Source organism: Podarcis liolepis, assembly GCF_965112155.1.
Source record: "Podarcis liolepis genome assembly, chromosome: 17".
Taxonomy (NCBI): Eukaryota; Metazoa; Chordata; class Lepidosauria; order Squamata; family Lacertidae; genus Podarcis; species Podarcis liolepis.
The window spans coordinates 20,489,061-20,511,631 of NC_139571.1; the positions used below are offsets into that span (position 1 = coordinate 20,489,061).

The following is a 22,571-nucleotide window of genomic DNA, read 5'->3' on the forward strand; positions in this document are numbered from 1 at the left end:
GCACAGCAATTGGCCTCCTGGCATCAGCACTGTTTCAGCTCACTGGAGCCAGGGCAGTGACACGGTTGGAGGAGGTCCAGGCTGGTAGCATTGATGTCCCACAAGGGTACTTCTTTGCAAAACATTTTCTGATGCATAGAAGAGAATAAGAGGGCAGCTTTTTATGTGGCTCTTCATGTGAGCTTTGACTGTCCTGTCATTGGTTGATCACCACATCGATATTAAAAGGTGAATAAAAGGCTGCAAAAACCAGCTCACATTCTAGATATTCCTTACAGATAAAATTTCTTGGTTCCATTTAAATTGCTTTAAGATGTTTGTTTATATATAATTTTAATTGCTTTTAAATTCAGAATCCTTATAGCTATAAGTCACATTTCAGGACTTTTCTGCTTTTCCTTTTATAAGCAGCAGCCTCCCTTATCTTGTTTTTCAATCTTTAGACTTTCTTGAATCTTTTGAAGAGGCAAAGAACCAGGAACTAGAACGGAAAACACAGATAGAGGCCAGTATTGTGGCAATTTTAGAGCATTCAAGCAGGGTGAGTGGCTTTGGCTCCAATCATAAGCTTGGAAGTAAGTTCCGTTGACTCTGCTGTGATTTTCATTTTACTTTTATTGATTTTTATGTAAACAAATCCAAATGAAAGCAAACTAGAACCAAAGAAAATAACAAATAACCAACTTATTTTAGGCATTTCACTGGGAACACTTACCCAAAAAGTACATCATGTCAATCCAAGAGCATTAAATCACTTACTATTTACCATCTTTGCAATGATACCAAAGGAAAAGCATAATCTTCCTCACAGGTAATCCTATTTTCAAAGGAAAAGAGGACCAACAAGTAAAAATTATTGGGTTGGTGTGTGGAGTCTGATGGTGTATTTCATTTTATTTGTGTAGAATTCACTAGGATTTTTCTGCTACGTAAACGTGGCTAGGATAACATTTTTAATCCTTTTTTCATAAGAATACACATTTATTCCTTACTTTAGAATAAAGATGAAGAGATACCAATCACAATTATTAGTACTTTCCAAATAATCTAATTGTTTGGTGATAATTTAATTAGTTGCTTTTATTCTCCAGAAAGCATATCAAGTTGAAGCTTACAGGGGTTGCTTGACATATAAAAAGTTTACAAGTATGGCATTAACATGTGAGAGGGGAGAGAGAGAGAGAGAGAGAGAGAGAGTAGCATACTACCTTCCTGACCCCTCTTATTCTTGGGGCCAGTGCAAAGATAACACAGATTTCCTGTTAACTGCAGTTAACAAATGAATAGTTAGCTTTGGAAATGTATGCTCCCTAACCTCATTTCAATCTTTCCCTTCTGTCTTATTTCAGACCCTGAAACCCATTAGAAATAATTGTTTCGGATCCTAGTTAAGAGAATCCTGCTTAACCATAACTTTGGTTAACATTGATACCAGAACGTCACTTAACTTGGTATAGCATTGGGGGGGGGGGGGATCTGCTTCAGAATGAAGAGGGGTTTGGTTCCCAAGGCTGGCTCCTGTTTTGTTTTTTGTTTTTAATCACAATTTAGGGAGAGCCATTATTGCATCTTTTTCTTCCTGCAAACCCCACCCTCCTTCACAAACAGAACCACCCTTGTTTCTTCTGCCGACACCTCAGTCTTTAATTGCACTAATAAACCTTTTATGGCAACGAGAAGAAGCAAAACATTTCATAGTTTACTTCTATCACATATGGCACTAAAACTAGGCAGATGTAGTTACTTATGCTCTTTCTAGCTTAAAGTACAGTACAAACTGCACCTAGAATCATTCCCTGTTTATATAACCTCATATGTTCTTATTTTGTCTAGTGTATCAAATCCCCCCCCCCAAGTCAGACAATTTAAGTCGATAAAACTATTATTTTAACATTATTACACCTTTGGCTACATTAACTAAGCTTGGTTCTCATGTGGATATGTTCATTGTTCTGTTGCCTTTTTTTCTTTCAAGAAAATGTCATTGTAATGGCTTTTATGTGCAACTTTCATGGGTTCAGCTTTTGTCACTCAAGGCTGCTTCATGGAGGAGCAAGCATTTTCACTTTTTAAATACTGCATGCCACAGTAAAAACAACTTAATTTACACTGCGGCTCCTGCTTATGAAACCAGGATCTGATTGTCACATTCACAATTTGGAGTTGAGTTGCCCTGGCTTTGGAAAGCAAGGTATTCCATAGCATGTGAAGGGAAAACATTTACTGGGAGCAAAAACTATCCTCACTTGAACTTCCCCAAATTGCACCAGCCTCTCACCTTTTGTTCACCCTTGGCCCTGTTTCCCCAATTGTAGGTGAGACAATACAATGGTCTGTAAAACTACAACATTCTACTTTTTATAAATGAACTCCAAACAGCTAAAATGTTTTTCCTAATGGGATTTGCTGTAGCTGACTTCAGTAGTATGGAAAAACACCAACCATTCTCATTGTTAAGCTACCAGTTGTAGCAGTGTATTTGGGGTGTGTCATCTTCCACTACTCTTCTTTAATCACGCAGAATGTAAATCGCATGAAACAGATATCTTCTGTAACAAACCAAGAGCTGAAAATCATGCAGGAAGATCTCACTTTCAAGTCAAGTGAAATGCAGAAATCGCAGAGTACTGCGAAAAACCTGGGAACAGGTATGGCAAGCGAAGTGTACATTGTATTTATTTACAAATTTCTCTCCCACTTTCTAGTGCAAAAAAACGGCCTTAATGCAGCTTACAAGAATAAAAACCAATAAAGCAAAATTCACTGCAGAAACCAAGACATCTTATCAGCAGATAAAGAGATAATATAAAACCAGCAGATAAAAGTAATTGAATATCTTGAATACCAATAAAAGTCCAAATGAACAGGATAGATGTTGTCTTGCACCTAAAGGATAATGGAGTTGGTCCCAGGCAAGCTCTGGGGAGAGTATTTTTTGCATGTCCCTACAGAAAATACCCTTTATCAAAGAGCTAGCTGCCTGACTTCAGAAAGCAGTACTGCCCAGAGAATGGCTGGTAGAGATTATATTAATTGACAGTAAGGTTAGGATTTTTGAAAACTGGTTTTCATCTAGTCTGACCTTTGCTCCAGCTACTTCAGTATGATGCTGCCCACATGGGCTCTTCAGAGTTTAAGACACGAATCTTTCCCAGCCTAGGGATGCTTGGGATTGAACTTTGGGACATTTAGCATGCAGGATGTGTGTTCTATCACAGCTACAATTCTTCCAATTCTACTTTGGAGAAGACACTTTTATAGAAAACATGGCCCTAGGCTAAAACCAGCAATGGTACTTCGTTTCTAAATTGTGTTTAAAGCCAGTAAAAATCTTGTAATACTTTGAGTGATGATCAGCAAATTTAGTCATTTTTGTCTTTTTTTAAAAAAGAATTTTATGAGATACATGATCTGTGTCATATGCATGTGCTCATATTAGTGTACGATTTATATTAAAATACCCAGATATAAACACATACAGCTACTACAGGAGACAAACTTCATTTGACACACCCAAGAGTCCAAATACTATCCAAACTGATTTGTTCATGCTGATAGAACTATCTACTTAGCACTATGTCAAATATATCCCTTTAGATGCATTCCAGTCCCCTGCTTATGTGCATAGAAAACAAGATTTGGTGCCTCCGTGCATAGAAATTATTCCCCAAAGCTCTAAATCACGAATGGACAATTTTGGCGACAACAAAAAAAGTTGAAAGATAATTCTTGCTAAACTATTGTTTATATGTTTCTCTGCCCATGAGGCCTGGCAATTTGCTTTATTCTTCTTTAACATAAAGGAAGTTGGGATCCTGAATTCCGATTTGATTCTGTGCTCCGTGCAAAAGAGCCTTGTGGACCCATGTAGTGCTGTAGAAATGCACCTTGGGGCCACAACCTCACTCTTTGTATAAAGATCATTGCACAGAGCCTTCTCCTTCCCTCCCCAAAGGAAACTCCTGTGAGTAAACACATTTGCTGATGGCAGCATTTCCCAGTAACATTTCCCTGGGTCAAAGCACAAAGCAGTTTTGTCTCAGAAATTGCTACTGTGTACACATTTGCTTGCTGAAGTCTGACTTAGTGGCATATCAGAAGGAACTGGACTGCATCCTCTTCCTGTCTCTTCCCAGAGAGAAGGGTTGTTATTTTTTTCTTTCCTTTTCCCCTTTCCTTTTTTTTTTCTTCACTGTAGGATGGCAGTTGGATTGAAGAAAATCCTTTACTTTCTCCAGATTATTTTACAGGGGAAGCCAACCTACAGCTAGTAAGGTCATTGTTCCATCTAGCTCTGTACTGTCTGCAGTATCTCATCAGGGGTTCAGGAAGGAATTTTTTTGAGCCTTGCCTAGAATGCAAGGGACTGAACCCAACGCCTGCATTCAATGTATGTGCTTTGCCACTGAGCCACAACCCATCCCTTCTACAGCTCCTCCTTCTGTAGAAAGCAGGTCATGTTTTAAATGCATGCACAAAGACATATGAAACTGTCATATACTCTCAGTCTGCCCACCCAATACTGTCCAAGGTCTCAGGCAGAAGGTATGTTAGACCCTTCCTAAGACCCTTAGAAGTGGAAGCAGCAGAGTTGAACCAGAAACCTCCTTCGTGTAAAGCATAGGCTCTTGCCACTGAACTATGGGCCATCCATGTTGTAACAGAGGCATGAGTCTCTGAGGAACACTTACCTGAGATCAGAATCCACATACAAAGTCAGACAGTCCAGATGTTAGGAAATCCAGATGATCACAGAGCCAAGGGACAAGATCACTGGCAGCAGTAAGGTAGAGGGCCGGGAACCACAGGCATTATTTCCAGCATCTGACAACAACAACAACAACAATTTATTTATACATACATACATACATACATACATACATAACCCACCCATCTGGCTGGGTTTCCCCAGCCACTCTGGGCAGCTTCCAACAAAAGTTTAAAAATACATTAAAACTTCATTAAAAACTTCCCTAAACAGGGCTGCCTTCAGATGTCTTCTAAACGTCAGATAGTTGTCTATTTCTTTGACATCTGATGGGAGGGCGTTCCACAGGGCGGGCGCCACTGCCAAGAAGTCCGTCAGCCTGGTTCCCTGTAACCTCACTTCTCGCAATGAGGGAACTGCCAGAAGGCCCTCAGAGCTGGACCTCAGCGTCCAGGCAGAACGATGAGGGTGGATATGCTCCTTAAAGTGTACTGCTGCTGAGAGCTCTGTTTAAGAATCCTGGAGCGAGCTGGTTCTCATCCGTGCCTTCAGCTCTGTGACCTTGAAGGCTGAACAGGTGTGTGTGGAGTCTTTTCACCTTCTCCCCCTTCAGGCTGCTGTTCAACAGGCAAAGCTGACTCCTGGCCCGTGACAATCCCCATAAAGATATTCTTCGGTACATATATACTGCCTCTCCCTCAGTCATTTGGGACTTCTCAGTTTAGGAAAAGGAAAAGTAAGAGGGGATATGATAGAGGTGTATAAGATTATCGATTATTGGTAGTGACCGTCCTGTGATGAGCTTGTACATGTGTTCTCTGTCCGGATTCCTGTGTATCAGTGCACAGCTGCAAATAACAGCACTGGGTATACAGCCATTTGCCCTTAACAGTTCCTGGATCAATATGATTTCTTGAGCTTCGCTCATAAGAAAAATTCACACGTTTCCCACCCTAAAACTGCACTTTGTTTCTTGCATATTGCATCTGCCTTCATCACACTCCAATAAATCTGTTCAAAGCAGTTAGGGAATCAGATACTAGCAAATCTATTTGGGGGCAAACTGTATTCACTAGAGCACTCCTTTGAAGAGGTAGCATGTATCAAACAACTCAAATACCTTGTAGGGAAAACAATAGAATTAAAAAAAACAGCCAGTGAAAATAATAAACAACCCTATTCCAATCATGTACCCGTAGTTTCTAAAATCTTATTACAGTGGTACCTCGGGTTAAGAACAACATTCATTCCGGAGGTCTGTTCTTAACCTGAAACTGTTCTTAACCTGAGGTACCACTTTAGCTAATGGGGCCTCCCGCTGCTGCTGCACCTCCGCCATGCAATTTCTGTTCTCATCCTGAAGCAAAGTTCTTAACCAGAGGTACTATTTCTGGGTTAGCGGAGTCTGTAATCTGAAGCATCTGTAAACTGAAGCATCTGTAACCCAAGGTACCACTGTACCCACTTCTGGGCCTATTTTTAAAACAACATTTCTTAAAAATAAAAAAGCCTGTAATACATTTTCATCATTCCCTGCTACTCTCAGATTTTAGTTCATCACAAATATATCTGAGCTATACAGTGATGCCTCGCAAGACGAAATTAATCCGTTCCGCTAGTCTCTTCGTCTTGCGGTTTTTTCATCTTGCGAAGCATGGCTATTAGCGGCTATTAACGGCTTAGCGGCTATTAACGGCTTAGCGGCTTTAAGAAAAAGGAAACAAACTCGCAAGAACTTGCAAGACATTTTGTCTTGCGAAGCAAGCTCATAGGGAAATTCGCCTTGCGGAACGACTCAAAAAACGGAAAACTCTTTCGTCTTGCGCGTTTTTCGTCTTGCGAGGCATTCGTCTTGCGAGGTACCACTGTACCTAAGAAGTCAACTTCCTAAAGAGCAAGTGATGGCACCCCAGGGAGATACTAAGTGCAGTTGTAATAGCAACTTAGCACGATAGCCACTATTGCCGGCAACAAGCAGTTCAAATAAAAGGGGATCGTGATTTTTGTTTGTTCAGCTTTTCCTGAATGCTTAGGGCTGGTAACAAAAATCACAATGCCTAATATAAGGCACCAAAATGCCCCTAAAGAAATTCCTTGGGCCTTTTTTTTTTTTTTTTTTTTTTTTTTGCTTAAATCTGGATTAAGCTCTTATACAAAAATTACTCAAGGAGAAGAACTGCTTGTCACTACTTCTCTATGCAATTTTTCAATCCAACACATGGTGGAGAGGTTAGAATCATGCTGCCATGCACCTCTGTTTTACAGCATGCTCACCTGATAACTGCACATTAGGCACCATAGTTGCATAAAGGCATATACGTAAAACCTTATTATTATTATTATTATTATTATTATTATTATTATTATTATTATTATTATTATCATTTTATTATTTATACCCCGCCCATCTGGCTGAGTTTCCCCGGCCACTCTGGGCGGCTCCCAATCAAGTGTTAAAAACAATACAGCATTAAATATTAAAAACTTCCCTAAACAGGGCTGCCTTCAGATGTCTTTTTAAAAGAAGATAGCTGCTTATTTCCTTCACATCTGAAGGGAGGGCGTTCCACAGGGCAGGTGCCACTACTCAGAAGGCCCTCTGTCTGGTTCCCTGTAACCTCACTTCTCGCAGTGAGGGAACTGTCAGAAGGCCCTCGGCACTGGATCTCAGTGTCCGGGCTGAACGATGGAGGTGGAAATGCTCCTTCAGGTATACTGGGCCGAGGCCGTTTAGGGCTTTAAAGGTCAGCACCAACACTTTGAATTGTGCTCGGAAATGTACTGGGAGCCAATGCAGATCTCTCAGGACCAGTGTTATGTGGTCCTGGCGGCCACTCCCAGTCACCAGTCTAGCTGCTGCATTCTGGATTAATTGCAGTTTCCAGGTCACCTTCAAAGGTAGCCCCACGTAGAGCGCATTGCAGTGTGACATGTACACAGTTTTTTAGGCCTAGACACACCAGACTATGCCTCTAGGCCCCTTTGCAAACGCAGCCTTCAGCGTGGAGGAAATAAGAGGCCACACATAAGGACCCAGTTAATGTTCTGGAAGCATTTGATCAGTCAAGAGTTTTCAGGGCTGGGCAAGTGTGATCTATCACATGAGTGGGAAAACCACTGGGAACTCCCATCTAAGAGCTGGACGTAAGGGTAATAAATATGCCATCCAAATTGCAGATATCAAATAGACTCAAAGGCAGAGAGGGTCAGCATGACCTCAGTCTGTTACTAGACAATAAAACAAAAATATGCATGTTGAGATTGACCATGTTTATTTTAGCACATGCTTCAGCTTAAGATACTATTGATGTGCTCGCCCCCACCCCAAATTATCAACAGAACCGTTGAGGGTCCTGTAGATTATACCAGTCAATCCTTAGGAGCAGGTCACCTAGAGACTTTACAACACTTTTCATAGTTTAAAACTAAAAAGGGCAGCAGGATCTTTTTGCATAGTTTTATGGACAAATGTAAGCTAAGAACAACAATGCTAATTCCTCTTTGCCAGTTTTTGTTGCAAATATGTCAACACTAGTCTTAGCGATACCACTACTTCATCACATAATGGATATTTGTATGTAAAACTTAAGGATGTACTTAAGAGCTTTCCTGGACTAAGGCCAAGGTGAACAAGGCAGGCAGGAGTCAGTTGTCTCCTTGAATAAGTAAATGTACGATTCACTTCTCTCTGTGCTAGAAAATAATCTCCATTCTATGTCAGTAATGCTTCTTGGCTCTTTCTGTTTCAGACAGCCAACGTCTGCGGATGGACCTCCAGAAAATGGGCCTGCTGGAAGGCAAAATGGTTGATGAACTGACTTCTCTCAAAGAAAAAATAGAGCAAATGACCAAAGACCTGGAACTTTACAACAATCTGCCAGGTCTGAAAACAGCAGGAGAAGAAAAGAAAAAGGTAGTTAACAGTCAAAAAATATTAATAATATTTGCTTGAGACCAAGTTATTGAAATATTCCAGCTGCATCTTGTTAAATGTTCTGTCTTGGTGTCCTTTACATACTCGTACACTGAGGCATGGTGGAGCTGCTTCCCAAAGGTGTTAACAGCTTCTGGCTACTCACATGATCCATCCCCCAGTCAGGTAGTTATGGTAGCTGCATACCTGCCACATCTGCATGGAAGAGTGTCGTGTGGACCAGTAGCTCCTGTGTGGCTTCTCATTTCTCATCAAAACTGAGTAAAAAAATGCTTTGCTTTGCTTTTTGCTTTTTTTTAGAGAAAATAAATGGCACCACTGTTTTAGATCTAAAACTGAACATAAATTATAAATACATCATAGAATCTTAGAGTTGGAAGGAACCCCAAAGGTCATCTAGCTCAACCCTCTGCAATGCAGGAATCTCAGCTAAAGCATCCATAATAGATGACCCCCTACCCTCTGCTTAAAAACCTCCAAGGAAGGAGAGTCCACAGCCTCCCAAGGGAGACCATTCCACTGCCAAGCGGCTCTTGCTATCAGAAAGTTCTTCCTGATGTTTAGTCGGAATCTCCTTCCTTGTAACTTGAGGTCATGGGTTCGAGTCCTGCCCTCCAGAGCAGGAGAAAACAAGCTTGCTCCATCTTCCATGGGACAGACCTTGAGATAAGTCACACGTAACATTTCCTGTGCAACTACAAAGATTCAGAGGCACTTGAGTTGAGTTAATTTGGCATCCTTCTGCCTCGGGCGACAGTGGAAGAGAGCACCTTCAGGGGTAAGGTCAAACCATTTGGAGCGTTGTACTGCTTTTACGGGGACACAGGTGGCGCTGTGGGTTAAACCACAGAGCCTAGGGCTTGCCGATCAGAAGGTTGGCGGTTCGAATCCCCGTGACGGGGTGAGCTCCCCTTGCTCGGTCCCTGCTCCTGCCAATCTAGCAGTTCAAAAGCATGTCAAAGTGCAAGTAGATAAATAGGTACCGCTCCGGCAGGAAGGCAAACGGCGTTTCTGTGCACTGCTCTGGTTTGCCAGAAGCGGCTTAGTCATGCTGGCCACATGACCTGGAAGCTGTACGCCGGCTCCCTCGGCCAGTAAAGCGAGATGAGCGCCGCAACCCCAGAGTTGGCCATGACTGGACCTAATGGTCAGGGGTCCCTTTACCCTTTACCTTTTTACTACTGTTACAGTAGAGGCCAATATGGGAGAAACGTGTTATGGGGCAGATGAGGGCATCCAGTTGTTTTGCTGCTACAGATGCACCAGGGCATTTATTCTCTCTGCATTCCTCCCAGCAGTCTTTCCTCCTCTGATCTTTCTGTGGCTACACAACCTGCCAGTCTCCAGGCACAGCAATCATCTGCAAGCGATTCCCATATGGCGGGGAATCGCTTGCCAGCCTTAATGTCACATTTGCAGGCATCTTTGTCTCTGAGTATCAGTTGCTGGGGAAAACAAGCAGAAGAGTACTATGGTGCTAATGTCTTGCTTGTGAGCTTCCTGTTGGCTTGAGGTTGGCTACTGTGAGAAGAAGAATGCTGGACTAGATAGGCCTTTGGGCTGATACAGCAGGGCTCTACATATGTTCTTGGGCTTAGCATTTATTTTAGTTGTTCATTATTTGCAGAAAGTGCTTTCTTATCTGCATGCTTTCTATTGTCTTGAACAAAAGCTTTCAAGGAAAAGGTATAAGAAAGTAGCCAGAGTACAATATTATGCACAGAAAGAGGAAGTGTTTCACAGTTCAAAAAAAGAAAGCGTATTAAAGAGGGATGGAGAAACTGTGGCTCTCTGGTCGATGTTAGGTACCAACTTCCATTAGCCTCAGCCAGCTTGGCAAATAGTCAGGAATGGTAAGAGTTGTAAACTAAGAACTTTGGGTGGCCAAATGGTTTGTTATCAGTGATGTACGAGCCGTGGGTTTTCATTCGTAAAGAAATAGAAAGCCCTTGTGTTCTCAGACATATCTTCTATTTTTTCATTTCAGAAAGATTAGCGAACTTGCAAACCAGTCACTACAGTCAACATGACACAGTCAAACAAATCAGTCCATGCATCTTTCACACGTGAACCGACCACATACTTTTTCCATGCCGTCTGTCATATACACGATTATATGCTTTCATGGGAATGAGTGCCAGATGCTTAGATTCAAGCATAAATGCTTCCCCCCTCTCTGAATTTTAGAAATAAGCTAGAGCACTTTTAAGATGAGTGCTTTTTAATGTTCCATTTTTTATTATTTCCTTACTCTTAAGAAACTACAAGAAGAGAAAGAAACACTAACGAAGCGCAGGAATGCTTTCAAGAAAACCATGGAGCATCTGAATAGAGAATATGAAAGCTTGAAGTTGCAGCTGCAGGAGAACGAGACACATTCACAGGTACAGTTGAAAATGCCTCTTGCCTTTTGGTGTTGCCTTTTCTCCACCTTTTTGGAGTTTTGAAACTTTTGTATAATATGTCTATGCATACATAAATTGCTTTTTTACAGCCTCTTTAAATAACTTCAAAATCTTTAAAATGTGGAAAGACATAAGATCTCTTTCCAAGAAATGTTGCTTGCGGCAGGACTAAATTTGAAAAAAGAAACACAGAACTCTTCCAGTTATGAACCAAAGAGCAATAATATTAATATTACAGTAGATACATAAAATGATATTAGAGTAATTGAGATGATTTTGGAGAAACTAATTCATACTGAAGAAAAAAGTGTGAATGTGAATATGTACCAACCATGCCAAATCTCAGGCAAGTCTAATATTTCTATAATTCTCTGATGTTTGTACTCTTTCACTCCTGCCATTCTGTTAATGTCCCTGAGATTTTATTGTTGTGAAAAATGACAGGTTTGCTGGGGGAGGGAAACTGAGGGCAGAATTTGGCAGAATTAAGAATATTCAGCTCCCAAATAGTTGTGTTTTCTTTTTGCACATTCATGGTTGAACAGTTGAGTGTCAGTGATGCAATATATATAATAAGTGGGACCTGCAACAACTTTTTTGCACTGTGAAATGTTCCCTGTTTAGGATTCCATCCACTTCATCCCATTCTTCCCTAACACCAACACCTCCAACCAGCTTTTCCTCCCAGAGTTACTTTTGCAAACCTTGGGTTTCCTCTGATCCTGCTGATAACTCCCTTTTCTACATAAGTGTTAACTACTTTGGCTACATAAACAACCACACTCAGAGACTGACGACAGGAAAGTAGAGGGAATGGTGGAAACCAAATGGGATTTCACAATACAATTTGTTAATTTGAAAGGCTCAGCTGTATTTATGCTGAGTGTGGCACACAAGTCACCCTGTAAAATGTATTGAAGCTTTTCTTTGTCACCTGTTGTATCCCAAAATCTACTAGCCATCAGAGGCTCAATAAAGTGCATTGAGCTCTTTTTCTGAGCAGAAATTGTGATGGGCAATTGCTGGTTTGGAAGGTGTACCAAATAGCACTACACTCACATACTAAATGTTAGCTTCCACACAGCTATTCTGAAATATTCATTGCAAATAGCTTGCATGTCTTGATGGCACAAACTTTGAACAGTAGCACCAGCCAAACAAATCAATGCTCTACAAATTGCATTGTTAGGAAGCAGCCATCAATATAATAGCCATATTACCTTCCTGTTGATGCTTAAAGTGTTGTCGGAGTCCCAACATTTAGCCTGCAGTCTTACAATCTTCTCAACGCAGTCCTGCTCTTATCATAGCTTTTGGCATCAGACAGGAAATTTAGCTATGGAAATGAGGAAGTTTCTTCTGTGCAGTTCAGGGCCCAATATAGTTTCAAGATACGTTGCATGATAAGCTTTACATAGTCTGAAAACAGTTGTTAACCAAAAAGAAACACAGATAATGAGAGTTCAGTGTCATGCATAAATCATAGTCTCCACACTCTAATAAAAGACAATATTCTCATGGCTTGCATGGATTGCAAACCATCTTTTCGATGCAGTGTAATTACAAACTGCATGTGGTTTGCTGGAATCCTTATCAGTTCTTGTAATTTCTCTACAGCTCTGATTAAGCATATGAAAATCGGTGAGACTTAACTGATTTAGTAAGGCTACTGACACAGACATACTTACTAGAGAGTAAGCCCCAGTGAACCTAGTAGGACTTCTAAATAGCTATGTATAGGTTTGTGCATGTTATCTGAATTGTGCTTGATCTTATTTACTTGGTAGAATGCTTTGGGTGGAAGGGCAGAATATTTAATAATCAATAAATTAAGTAAATTAAGGGGGGTTGGTTGCTACGCAAGTGGCTATTTTTTGCTATCTTTTTTTTTATTTTGTAATTGCAGCTTACGAATTTGGAAAGGAAATGGCAACACCATGAACAAAATAATTTTGTCATGAAAGAATGTATCCTTTTTTAAAAAGAGAGAGAGAAGATGCTGAAAATAATCATGGTAAATAAGAACATAAGCAGGTGCTTAAGTCTCTTAAATCAGTTGGGCTTGCTTAACATTTTCTGAATCATGCCCATTCTCAGCATTCTATTCTGAAAGCCTGAGGTACAACGACTTATTCCACATGTTACAGATGACCATCATATGTCTTGACGTTTACATATATAGATAATTATATCCAAAGAAAGGGACTGTTTTATTTGTTCAACAGGAGACAATGGCTATAAAGAGACCTTTGCCAGGAAATTATGGATGATATCCAACCTTAGTCATAATCTGAGTAGACCCATTAAGTTGTTTAAGTCGACTGATTTAAATGGGTTTACTCTGTGTATGACTAATGTGAGCTCTCACCCAGTATCTCTTCCGTTATAGTTTATCTGAGGCATTTGACAACCTTAAAGCAGTTTGGTTTGCTGAGATATCATGGCGGGGGGGGGTGGAATTGCCCTCCTTTTGTACGCTCAGAGCCCACACAGATGGCCAAACTGTTTTTCTCACTCATGATCATCTGTATCATCCTGCAAAATCTCAATGTGAATGGTGCAAATGCATAGTAAAACAGCTGTTTTTCCAGGTAGGAACTGTTGTACAGTGGTGCATCGCAAGACGAAAATAATTCGTTCCACGAGTCTTTTCGTCTTGCGATGTTTTTCGTCTTGCGAAGCACGGTCCGTCACAACTGCGCCTCTTCAAGCGGCTTTAAGAAAAAAGCACAAGACGTTTTCGTCTTGCGAAGCAAGCCCATAGGGAAATTCGTCTAGCGAAGCAACGCAAAACCAAAAAACCCTTTCGTCTAGCGAGTTTTTCGTCTTGCGAGGCATTCGTCTTGCGGGGCACCACTGTACATGGAGATTTTAGTATCTATAACTTAGGACACAATCCATCTAGCAAGCTGAAATCATGCACAAGGGCTTCCACTTGCACAATGGGGTTTTCCCCCTTTCTGCCCCCCCATTTATTTTTATTTTTATTTTGCTTTGGGGGTTGCAAGGACCCCCAGAATAGCAGGGGGGGTCATTCTGTCTAGCAAACAGATATGCTTGTGCAGACCAAATGTTTATTTTAACGTGACACTGAATTCTACCCTCTGATGCTCGTTGGAGAATTTTCCTTATCTTTTTATCATCAGTTATAGCAACGAAAAGTCAGGAAAGTGATTACCGGCCTATAATGAAGAATGTGACAAAGCAGATTGCAGAATATAACAAAACCCTCATCGAAGCTTTACAGAGCAGCAGGACCTGATCTTGGGCACGTCCTTCACATGTCCATGGACCAATGAGAAGAATTATTTATAGTTCTACACACTCCCCCAGTACACAAGAGCAATATCTATGTGCATTTTTCATTCTGGCTAGTTAACAACAACCAGGAATTTGTTTCTTTAAAATTAACTTCACTGGATTTAGTCCTCTATTCTCTGCCAATGGTTTATTGGAAACAATGTAATTTACATCATTTTGGCCTTACTAAGTTAAGAAAATAATTATATCCATCTTATTTTAAGAATTTTTAATAAGGGGAGAGGGGTGAATTGTAGGTATAAAATCAGATATGTAGCAATAAATAATTTAAAAAACTCAAGGGTGAATTATCCAGCATTATTTTCAAGAGAATATTATTTCATAGGGATCACATGCCATAGGATACAAGTTCTCATGCCTCAGAATTCAAGAAAATGGGTTTTTGGCTATACTGTGAACATAAAATTGTTTCTAAATTTATGCATGCGTAAAGGAGAAATGTGTTTATTTTACCTTTAAATGTGAACCGACCTAATTTTCAGTTCCCAAACTAATACATTAACTGAAACACAGCTATCTTTCTCCCTTACCTGAATCTTTCAATGCAATTCTCCAGTCAAAAAATACTTCATTCTCCAGGAGAATTTATCCTTTGAATATCAAAGATATCAGATGTCTGATCCACATTAATTTAGAGCAGGGTTTTTAGCGTGGCTGCCCCTGTTATGTGGAAATCCATTCCTGTTGATATATGAAAGAAACCCACTATCTGCATTTTCCAGGGGGGGGGATTCCATTTGACTTCCAAGGTATGACTGTACAACCTATAATGCCCTCTCTGACATGTGAATGAATGAACTTTATTACGGTCACAGACCAGGATAAAAAACAAACAAACATATAAATAAAATAGCAGTTAGGATTTTTTTAACTGATAAATGTTGGAGCAAATAAGGACAAAGAAACAATCATAGGATAAAACCTCTGAATAAAATACAAGATTAAACACGGATAATGGATGGATAAAAACTGATAATTAAAACAGATAAAAACTAAAAACAAATAAAAACATGCAGTTAAAACAACTGTAAGGGCGTAAGAACTAAAAAACTCACAGTTAAAACAACTATAAGAGGCTGCAGAGTAGAAGCCTCTGAAATAGAGGACACAGGCATTAGAAACTGATGTGCAGATATGGTTAAAACAGACAATTAAAACAATGTGCAACAATAAATTTAGGAACAATGTGCAACAATAAACTATCCCAGGGAGTTGACTCAGAGTCACCCATGGAACCAAGTTTGGGGATTTTCATGCCGGACTATTTTGAGTTGGGCGATGGTCTGCGTCTACAGATTTGTACACAGAATCTGGCGACCATCCAGGTCTTCTTCTGATCTTTGCCTAACAGCAAAAGGTCAAATTTTTGCTTTTGCGGGAGGTCAGCGAGCCTCACCAGTAGGGGATCAATGACCTTACGTGCCTCTTCATAAAAGGGACATTTAAAGAACAAGTGTTCTGGGCTTCCTATCTCTCCCAATGGACAGGTGCAAAGTCTCTGGGCATAGGGGACTTCTCTAAAGGCTCCATCCAGGACCAGTGAGGGAAGAGCCGCTCTTCTGGCGAGTGCAAAGGCCCTTCTTGCATTTCTAGATACAAGAAAGAAGAGATATGCTGCCGGTGCGGATATGTATCTCGATTTCTCCAATTCTGTAGTCGGGGTACTTTGCGCAGTCCTGTTGTCTCTCGGTATCTAATATTCTTTGCCTGACCATGGCTTTTGCCTGGCCCAAGCCCAGACTTAGAAGGGCTTGAGGGGCAAAACCCAGTTTCTGGAGGGTGTTCAGAACTGCAGTCTGCCAGCCTGACTGGAATTGGTCGCAGAGGATCAGTGGGGCTATCCCTCAGGGGAGCAGATTCAATGTCAGCCATTTGTAGATTGATGTTAAACAAATGCTAGCCTCCACTCTCATCATCCCCGTTTCCAATCTCACCCATGCGTTTGAGACACATCTGGGGACTTGGAGGAGAGCTCTAAGAAGTCTAGATTGAACTCTCTCAAGGGGGGAGAAAGCAGAGGAAGGCGGACCCAAAAAGGAACCATACAGGAGTTGTGCCAAAGTTTTGGCCTTGTATAATTTTAGAGCTGTGGGAACGAAGAAGCCCCCTTGCGCTCTGAAGAATTTAAGAATACAATTTGCGTTTTTTCCCACTGAACTCCCGATGGAGTTTATGTGTAGTTTGTTGGTTGCTGAGGCCTGTACCACCATTCCTAGATACTTGTAGTTTGTGACTTGTTCTAATTTATGGCCTTGGAGTTCCCAGCTTCTAAGCTTTGGTTTTTTCCCAAAAGCGAGTATCTTGGTCTTTTGATAGTTGATTTTGAGACATTCAGATTCACAGTATGCTGCGAGCTTTCTTAGTGCTCTTTTGAGTCCTATGCGGGTTCTAGATAGAATTACCGCATCATCGGCATATAGCAGGACCGAAATATGCCGATTTGCAAGCTTCGGCGGATGGAGTTTTAAGTCATTGAGTGCAGATACTAAGTTATTTAGGTAGAAATTAAATAGTAGAGGGGCCAATAGGCACCCTTGCCTGACTCCTTTGAAGGTTTTAATTGGGTCCATTAGGTGTCCTAGGCGGCTGCACCTGACTCTAAGAGCCGTGTTTGCGTTCAGTGCCTGAATTAAGAGCGTATAGTGAGGCCTGCCCTCCTGATTTGTATTTGTCAATGAGATGCTGTAGCGTTAGGCAGTGATCTGTTGTGGACCTTCCAGGTCTGAAGCCCGCTTGTTCTATTGCCAGGATATCTTCATTCTCTAGCCATTCTGTAAACTTATTAAGGAGGTGCTTTGCGCAGTTTACTGATCACACTTAATAGGCTAATCGGCCTATAATTCGCTGCGTCGCCTCTGTTGCCCTTTTTATAGATTGGAACTATTATGGCTGTTCCCCATTCCCTTGGGATGCGGCCAGTGTCATCTATATAGGTGAAGAGGGTGGCTAAGAAAGGTGCCCACCAATCCGCCTGTGCTTTTATCATTTCTGGCGTAATGCCGTCTGAGCCTGGGGCTTTGGCCATTTTCAGTTGGTTTATATATGATTTCACTTCAGTTACTGAAACAGGCGGCCATTTAGCCAGTTGTTCTATATTATAATTCGGTAGTGGAGGTTCAGCGTCCTCGTACAAAGATTGGAAGAATGAGACCCACAGGCTAGGGGGAATTTGTGAGGTTAAGGGGGAAATAGCTTTATGGATGCCAGAAGTACCAGTTTCCAGAATAGTGTCTGATCTTTTGCTTTTGCCGCACTAATTAATTCTAGCCAACATTTTCTGGTATAGGCTTTCTTTTGGTGGAGTATTAGGTCTTCTTTTGGTGGAGTATTAGGTCTTTATACTCTTTTTTTAGGGCACGGACAGCAAGATAGGCTTGATGTCTGACAGAATTTTCGGCTGTCAGGGCAGCTTTGTAAGCATTTTGCAGGGCTTTCTTTGCCTCAAAGCAGGTGTAATCAAACCAGGGTTTATTTGATGTTATTGGTTTAGTTGGCCTTTTCTCTGTGGTATTAAAAAGATAGGTTTTAATTGTTGGAGCAGGCTCTCATATTTGGAAACTGGGTCCTCAGGCCTAGGATTATCCCCAAAGCCAGTTAAAATTGTATGGAGTTTTTCAGAGGTTAGAATCTTCTTCAGTTTGGAGTCAAGTGCAGGGGTCCATTTGACTTGGCAACCAGGTCGCTCTAATGCGGTGATCTCTGCAGGGTATACTGTTCTCAGGAAGGGTGACTCGTTTAATGGAGACACCTGGAGTTGCAAAGGGAAATGGTCCCCCTCTACTCTGACATGTGATTTTCCCCCTCATCTACTGGCAGATTATTTACACAGAATTTGCCTTCCAGACCATATTGGACACCCAATAGGTTTTATTTTTTTTGTAAAGTGAATTCATGTGTACCATTTGGTTAACTTGAGCAAAGTGAGAGCACTATTAAGAAGCGAAAACATACATATAATTTCCTGCTCAACCTGGTAAATCTGTTGCATTCTGAGTTTTCTTTCCTTCATATTACAATATATCTAGATAAGACACAACAGGATTTGTATAGGCCTGAATCTGTTATCTAGGGGAAATTCCCACTAATATCTCTTCCTTCCTTTGGAGGAGAGCTTTCAGTTATTTCAGTGAGAGTCTTTTCCCCCCTTTTTTTGCTGAGGTAAAGTTGGTGTCTAATATCCTCACAGGCATCTTTCTCGGCCGCTCGGTTTGCCCACTGAAATCCCTTCGCGTTTAAAACAACACGTTTTGATGAACGATGGAAAGAACCCACCTACTGAATAAACATAAGGAATGAAATTCGCTTCTGCTCTTCTCATGGGCTCCTTACAACATAGCACTGCTTTTGCAAAATAGCATGGGAAAGTTCACCGGCTTTTGTTCTGTCCTTTGCAGGACTTCTACCATAAACAAAACCCTGCCTGTAGAGTTATATGTTCCTATTTTCTTTTCCCATGAAGCTTTTCTCATTAACCTATAGGTACTTCCAGACTGACTGTCCATTTCCTTCCTCAAAACTTCCCTCCGAAAGCAACAGGTTCTGAGGCTCTAGAACAAGCAGTTTTGTGTCAGTGTAGCCCAGAAACCCCAATTTTGGATATAGTCATCTGCATAATATTTGAGACAGGAGAGTGGGGAGGAGTTGCTCCCCACAAGGCTTGCCCTACTCCTCCCCACCTAATTTTTTTTCTCTCTTTCTAAATTTAACTTGTAGAACATAGTTCATCCCCTCATCAGAATATGCCCCCCTATTAATTTATCCTCCTCTCCACCGGGTCTGCATATATTGCTGTATAGTACCGCATATATGTGAAAGGATGTGTGAAAATTCATATATTTTAGCTCTGGGTAGCAAGAATTCGACGTGTACAAATTTGTGTGTGTGACAAATTCCAGAGGGGCCATCCTATTAGGCTGCAATGGATTGCATTTGATTGTTTTGAAAGTCATTGCACCATGAGGTGGAAAAAAGACGTTCTCCGTCCTGTCCTGTATTTTGCCAAAACAAAGATGCCAACCTCAAATGCTTAGCAAAGCAGTGTCTACTGCTGCAGCAAACTGCTGGGAGAGGACAAGAAAAGGCACTATGGGACTCAGTAATTTTAGATGACTTAATGGTCTTATTCGACAGGTGCTCTTTAGAAGGTGATGTGTGGGGATATTTTTCCAGCCAGAACGCTTTACTAAGCATTCATTCTGATTTGTTTGCAAAGAGGTTAGACAATGTTGTTTCAGTCAGTTGATGTCCGACCGCTTTCCAGTGCCTTTTCCCACCTTATCACAGAAAAATCTGGGCATTGGAAAGGTGGGTTTGTGGCCTCCAAGCACCAAATCAGCTGGAATTGCACAAGCTGAATTTGCTGGTATGCAATTGAATCCCACCCCAAAATAGGAACAAGTCTTTGCTGCATTTAGTAGTAGTAGTAGTAGTAGTAGTAGTACAATTTATTACCTACCTCGCTGTGGTCTCAACCACTGAGCCTCTTGGGCTTGCTGATCGTAAGGTCGGCAGTTCGAATCCGTGCGATGGGATGAGCTTCTGTTGCTCTGTCCCTGCTCCTGCCAACCTAGCAGTTCGAAAGTACATCAAAGTGCAAGTAGATAAATAGGTACCGCTGCGGCAGGAAGACAAACAGCGTTTCCATGCGCTTTGGCTTCCATCATGGTGTCCCGTTGCACCAGAAATGGTTTAGTCCTGCTGGCCACATGATCCGGAAAAAGCTGTCTGCGTGACAAACGCTGGCTCCCTTGGCCTGAAAGCAGAAATGGGCACCACACCCCATAGTTGAATTTGACTGCACTTAACCGTCTGGGGGTCCTTTACCTTGCCCACCCTTCATCCAAAGGTAATTTTTTTTTACAAAAGAGTCACATTTTTAAAAGGTTTGGGATGTTGATCAGGTCAACCAAAGGGCTGGTTAAAAAGGAACATTTTTGCCTGGCACCTAAAGGTGTTTAATGAAGGTGCCAGGTGAACCTCCCTGGGGAGAGCATTCCACAGACGGGGAGCCACTGCAGAGAAGGCCCTGTTCTCGTGTTGCCACCCTCCAGACCTCTTGAGGAGGAGGCACATAAAGCAGGGCCTCGGAAGATGATCTCAGGAACTGGCTAGGTTCATACGGAAAGAGGCGGTCCTGAAGTATTGCGGTCCTGTGGGTTTCTGTGACCTGTTTCCATGGAAGGCAGCAAAATGTGATTTCTGGAGCTGTGTAAATCTGAATGTCAGTTGCCTTCCCCACCCCTTCCCCTCAGCTTTCTAACCAAATCACCTCAAAATGCCAACTATTAGTCAAATCTCATTACTTCCAAATGATAGAAGAGAAGCATCTATGCAGGATTTACTGGGCTTTGGGTCGACCTTGAACTTTAATTAATGTGTGTGACTCATCAGCCACCAAATTAGTAAGTCTCTCTAAAAGATCTCAGAATTTGCCCTTGTAGTTCCAGCCTTGAAATTTCCCAGACGTGCCACATGAAGGAGGTCTATCATTTGACCTATCCGTTTATTATATGCATGCAAATTTGAGGTTTAGGTGGGGTGGGTGTACATCGGAAACCATAAAGTCAGTTTTGCAACTGGGCACATCACAAGAACTTGATGTGCCAGTGAATTGTTGTGTACAGAGGTGGCCATTCGAACCAAGAACAATGTTGAGACATTAATCAAGGAAGTGCCAGGAGAGCATAAATGAACGGTTTCCAAACCAAACATTCCTTATTTTTGCATTAAAACGGGAGAGGGAAGAATGAGAAGGGAAGGACAACGTGTTTTGCCGTTATACAGAGCTGAGTTCAAATTCCAGCCTTGAAATGACACACAGCATATTTCCAAAGCTAAGTGGCTTCCGGCTCTTATTCACAGCCGGCTGCAGGACAACCAAAAGCAGTAGCTGGAACCACACAGTCATGAAAAAAAGCAGTATTTTGGCTAAGAAACAAAAAAGGGCAGCCTAGGTTTTCTGAGCACAGCTCTTCTCCCCACCCCTTTTTTTTCTTTTGCAAAATGTCCTCTCCTCCCCCAATTTACTCACCCTTTACATGGCAAAGGCCCTTACCCCTCCAACATTTCTCTGATGAAACTCAGGAGGTCCTATTCAATTATTATTATTATTATTATTATTATTATTATTATTATTATTATACCTCACCCATTTGACTGGGTTGTCCCAGCCACTCTGGGCGGCTTCCAACACATATAAAAACATAAGAAAACATTAAACATTTCTTTAAAAAACTTCCCTATACAGAGCTGCCTTCAGATGTCTTCTAAGAGTCGTATAGTTACTTATCTCTGGTTCGGGAGTCACATAGTTCCATGACCGATTAAAATAGGGACATCCCTTCCATGCCCCCCAACATTTCTCCGATGAAAATCGGGACGTCCTAAGGAAAAGCGGGACATTCTGGGATCAAATCAGAAACCGGGATCCTGTAAATGCGGGGCTGTTCCTGGGAAATAGGGGCACTTGGAGGGTCTGCAGGCAATGTGTCCTTTTCCTCCACCATGCCACTGATGTAATACAAGGGTTGCCAGTACAGTGGTACCTCTGGTTGCGAACGGGATCCGTTCCGGAGGCCCGTTCGCAACATGAAAACAGCGCAACCCGCAGCGGCGGGTCTGCGCATGCGCAGGTTGCAATTTTGCGCTTCTGCGCTTGCGCGAGCAGCGAATGCTGGAAGTAACCCGTTCCAGTACTTCCAGGTCGCCGCAGGACGTAACCTGAAAGAACGTAACATGAAGCAAATGTAACATGAGGTATGATTATGATGCTCACAGGTGCCACCAAAACATCTTATCCTGCCTGCAAAGGGTCTCCAGAAATTTCCAGTTCTGTGTCGTGCTCCCACTGGATTCATTTTGTGATATGCCACCCCCCCCACTCCACTCCACCACATGACACCCATAGCACTTTTTTTTTCTTTTTCCAAAATTCCAAGTGTTGCCACTGGTCAAAAAAGCTTGCCAAACCCTGATGCAGTGCCAGATTTACGTACAGTGGTACTTTGGGTTACAGATGCTTCAGGTTACAGACGCTTCAGGTTACAGACTCCGCTAACCCAGAAATAGTACCACGGGTTAAGAACTTTGAGGATGAGAACAGAAATTGTGCAGCAGCAGTGCGGCGGCTGTGGGAGGCCCCATTAGCTAAAGTGGTGCTTCAGGTTAAGAACAGTTTCAGGTTAAGAACGGACCTCCAGAAGAA

The 22,571-nt window shown here is 41.8% G+C and overlaps 1 protein-coding gene and 1 long non-coding RNA gene across 6 annotated transcripts in view; one reads left to right on the top strand and one right to left on the bottom strand.

The window, feature by feature from the left end:
- Positions 1 to 14,788, top strand: part of IFT74 (intraflagellar transport 74) — a 42,276-nt gene extending 27,488 nt beyond the window's left edge. For all 5 annotated transcript variants that reach the window (XM_083482286.1, XM_083482287.1, XM_083482289.1 and 2 more), the window contains exons 15-20: positions 444 to 541; positions 2,522 to 2,648; positions 8,458 to 8,621; positions 10,901 to 11,026; positions 12,954 to 13,014; positions 14,194 to 14,788. In XM_083482286.1, coding sequence (XP_083338412.1) covers positions 444 to 541; positions 2,522 to 2,648; positions 8,458 to 8,621; positions 10,901 to 11,026; positions 12,954 to 13,014; positions 14,194 to 14,309 — 692 coding nt within the window. In that variant the 3' untranslated portion in view covers positions 14,310 to 14,788. The remainder of the gene's footprint in view (positions 1 to 443; positions 542 to 2,521; positions 2,649 to 8,457; positions 8,622 to 10,900; positions 11,027 to 12,953; positions 13,015 to 14,193) is intronic.
- On the bottom strand, positions 3,388 to 15,953 carry LOC310696620. Its single transcript, XR_014520650.1, has 2 exons — positions 14,899 to 15,953; positions 3,388 to 4,824 (listed from the first exon to the last, which is right to left on the bottom strand). It is a non-coding gene; the product is annotated as an uncharacterized lncRNA (long non-coding RNA).
- Between the last annotated feature and the right edge of the window lie 6,618 nt (positions 15,954 to 22,571).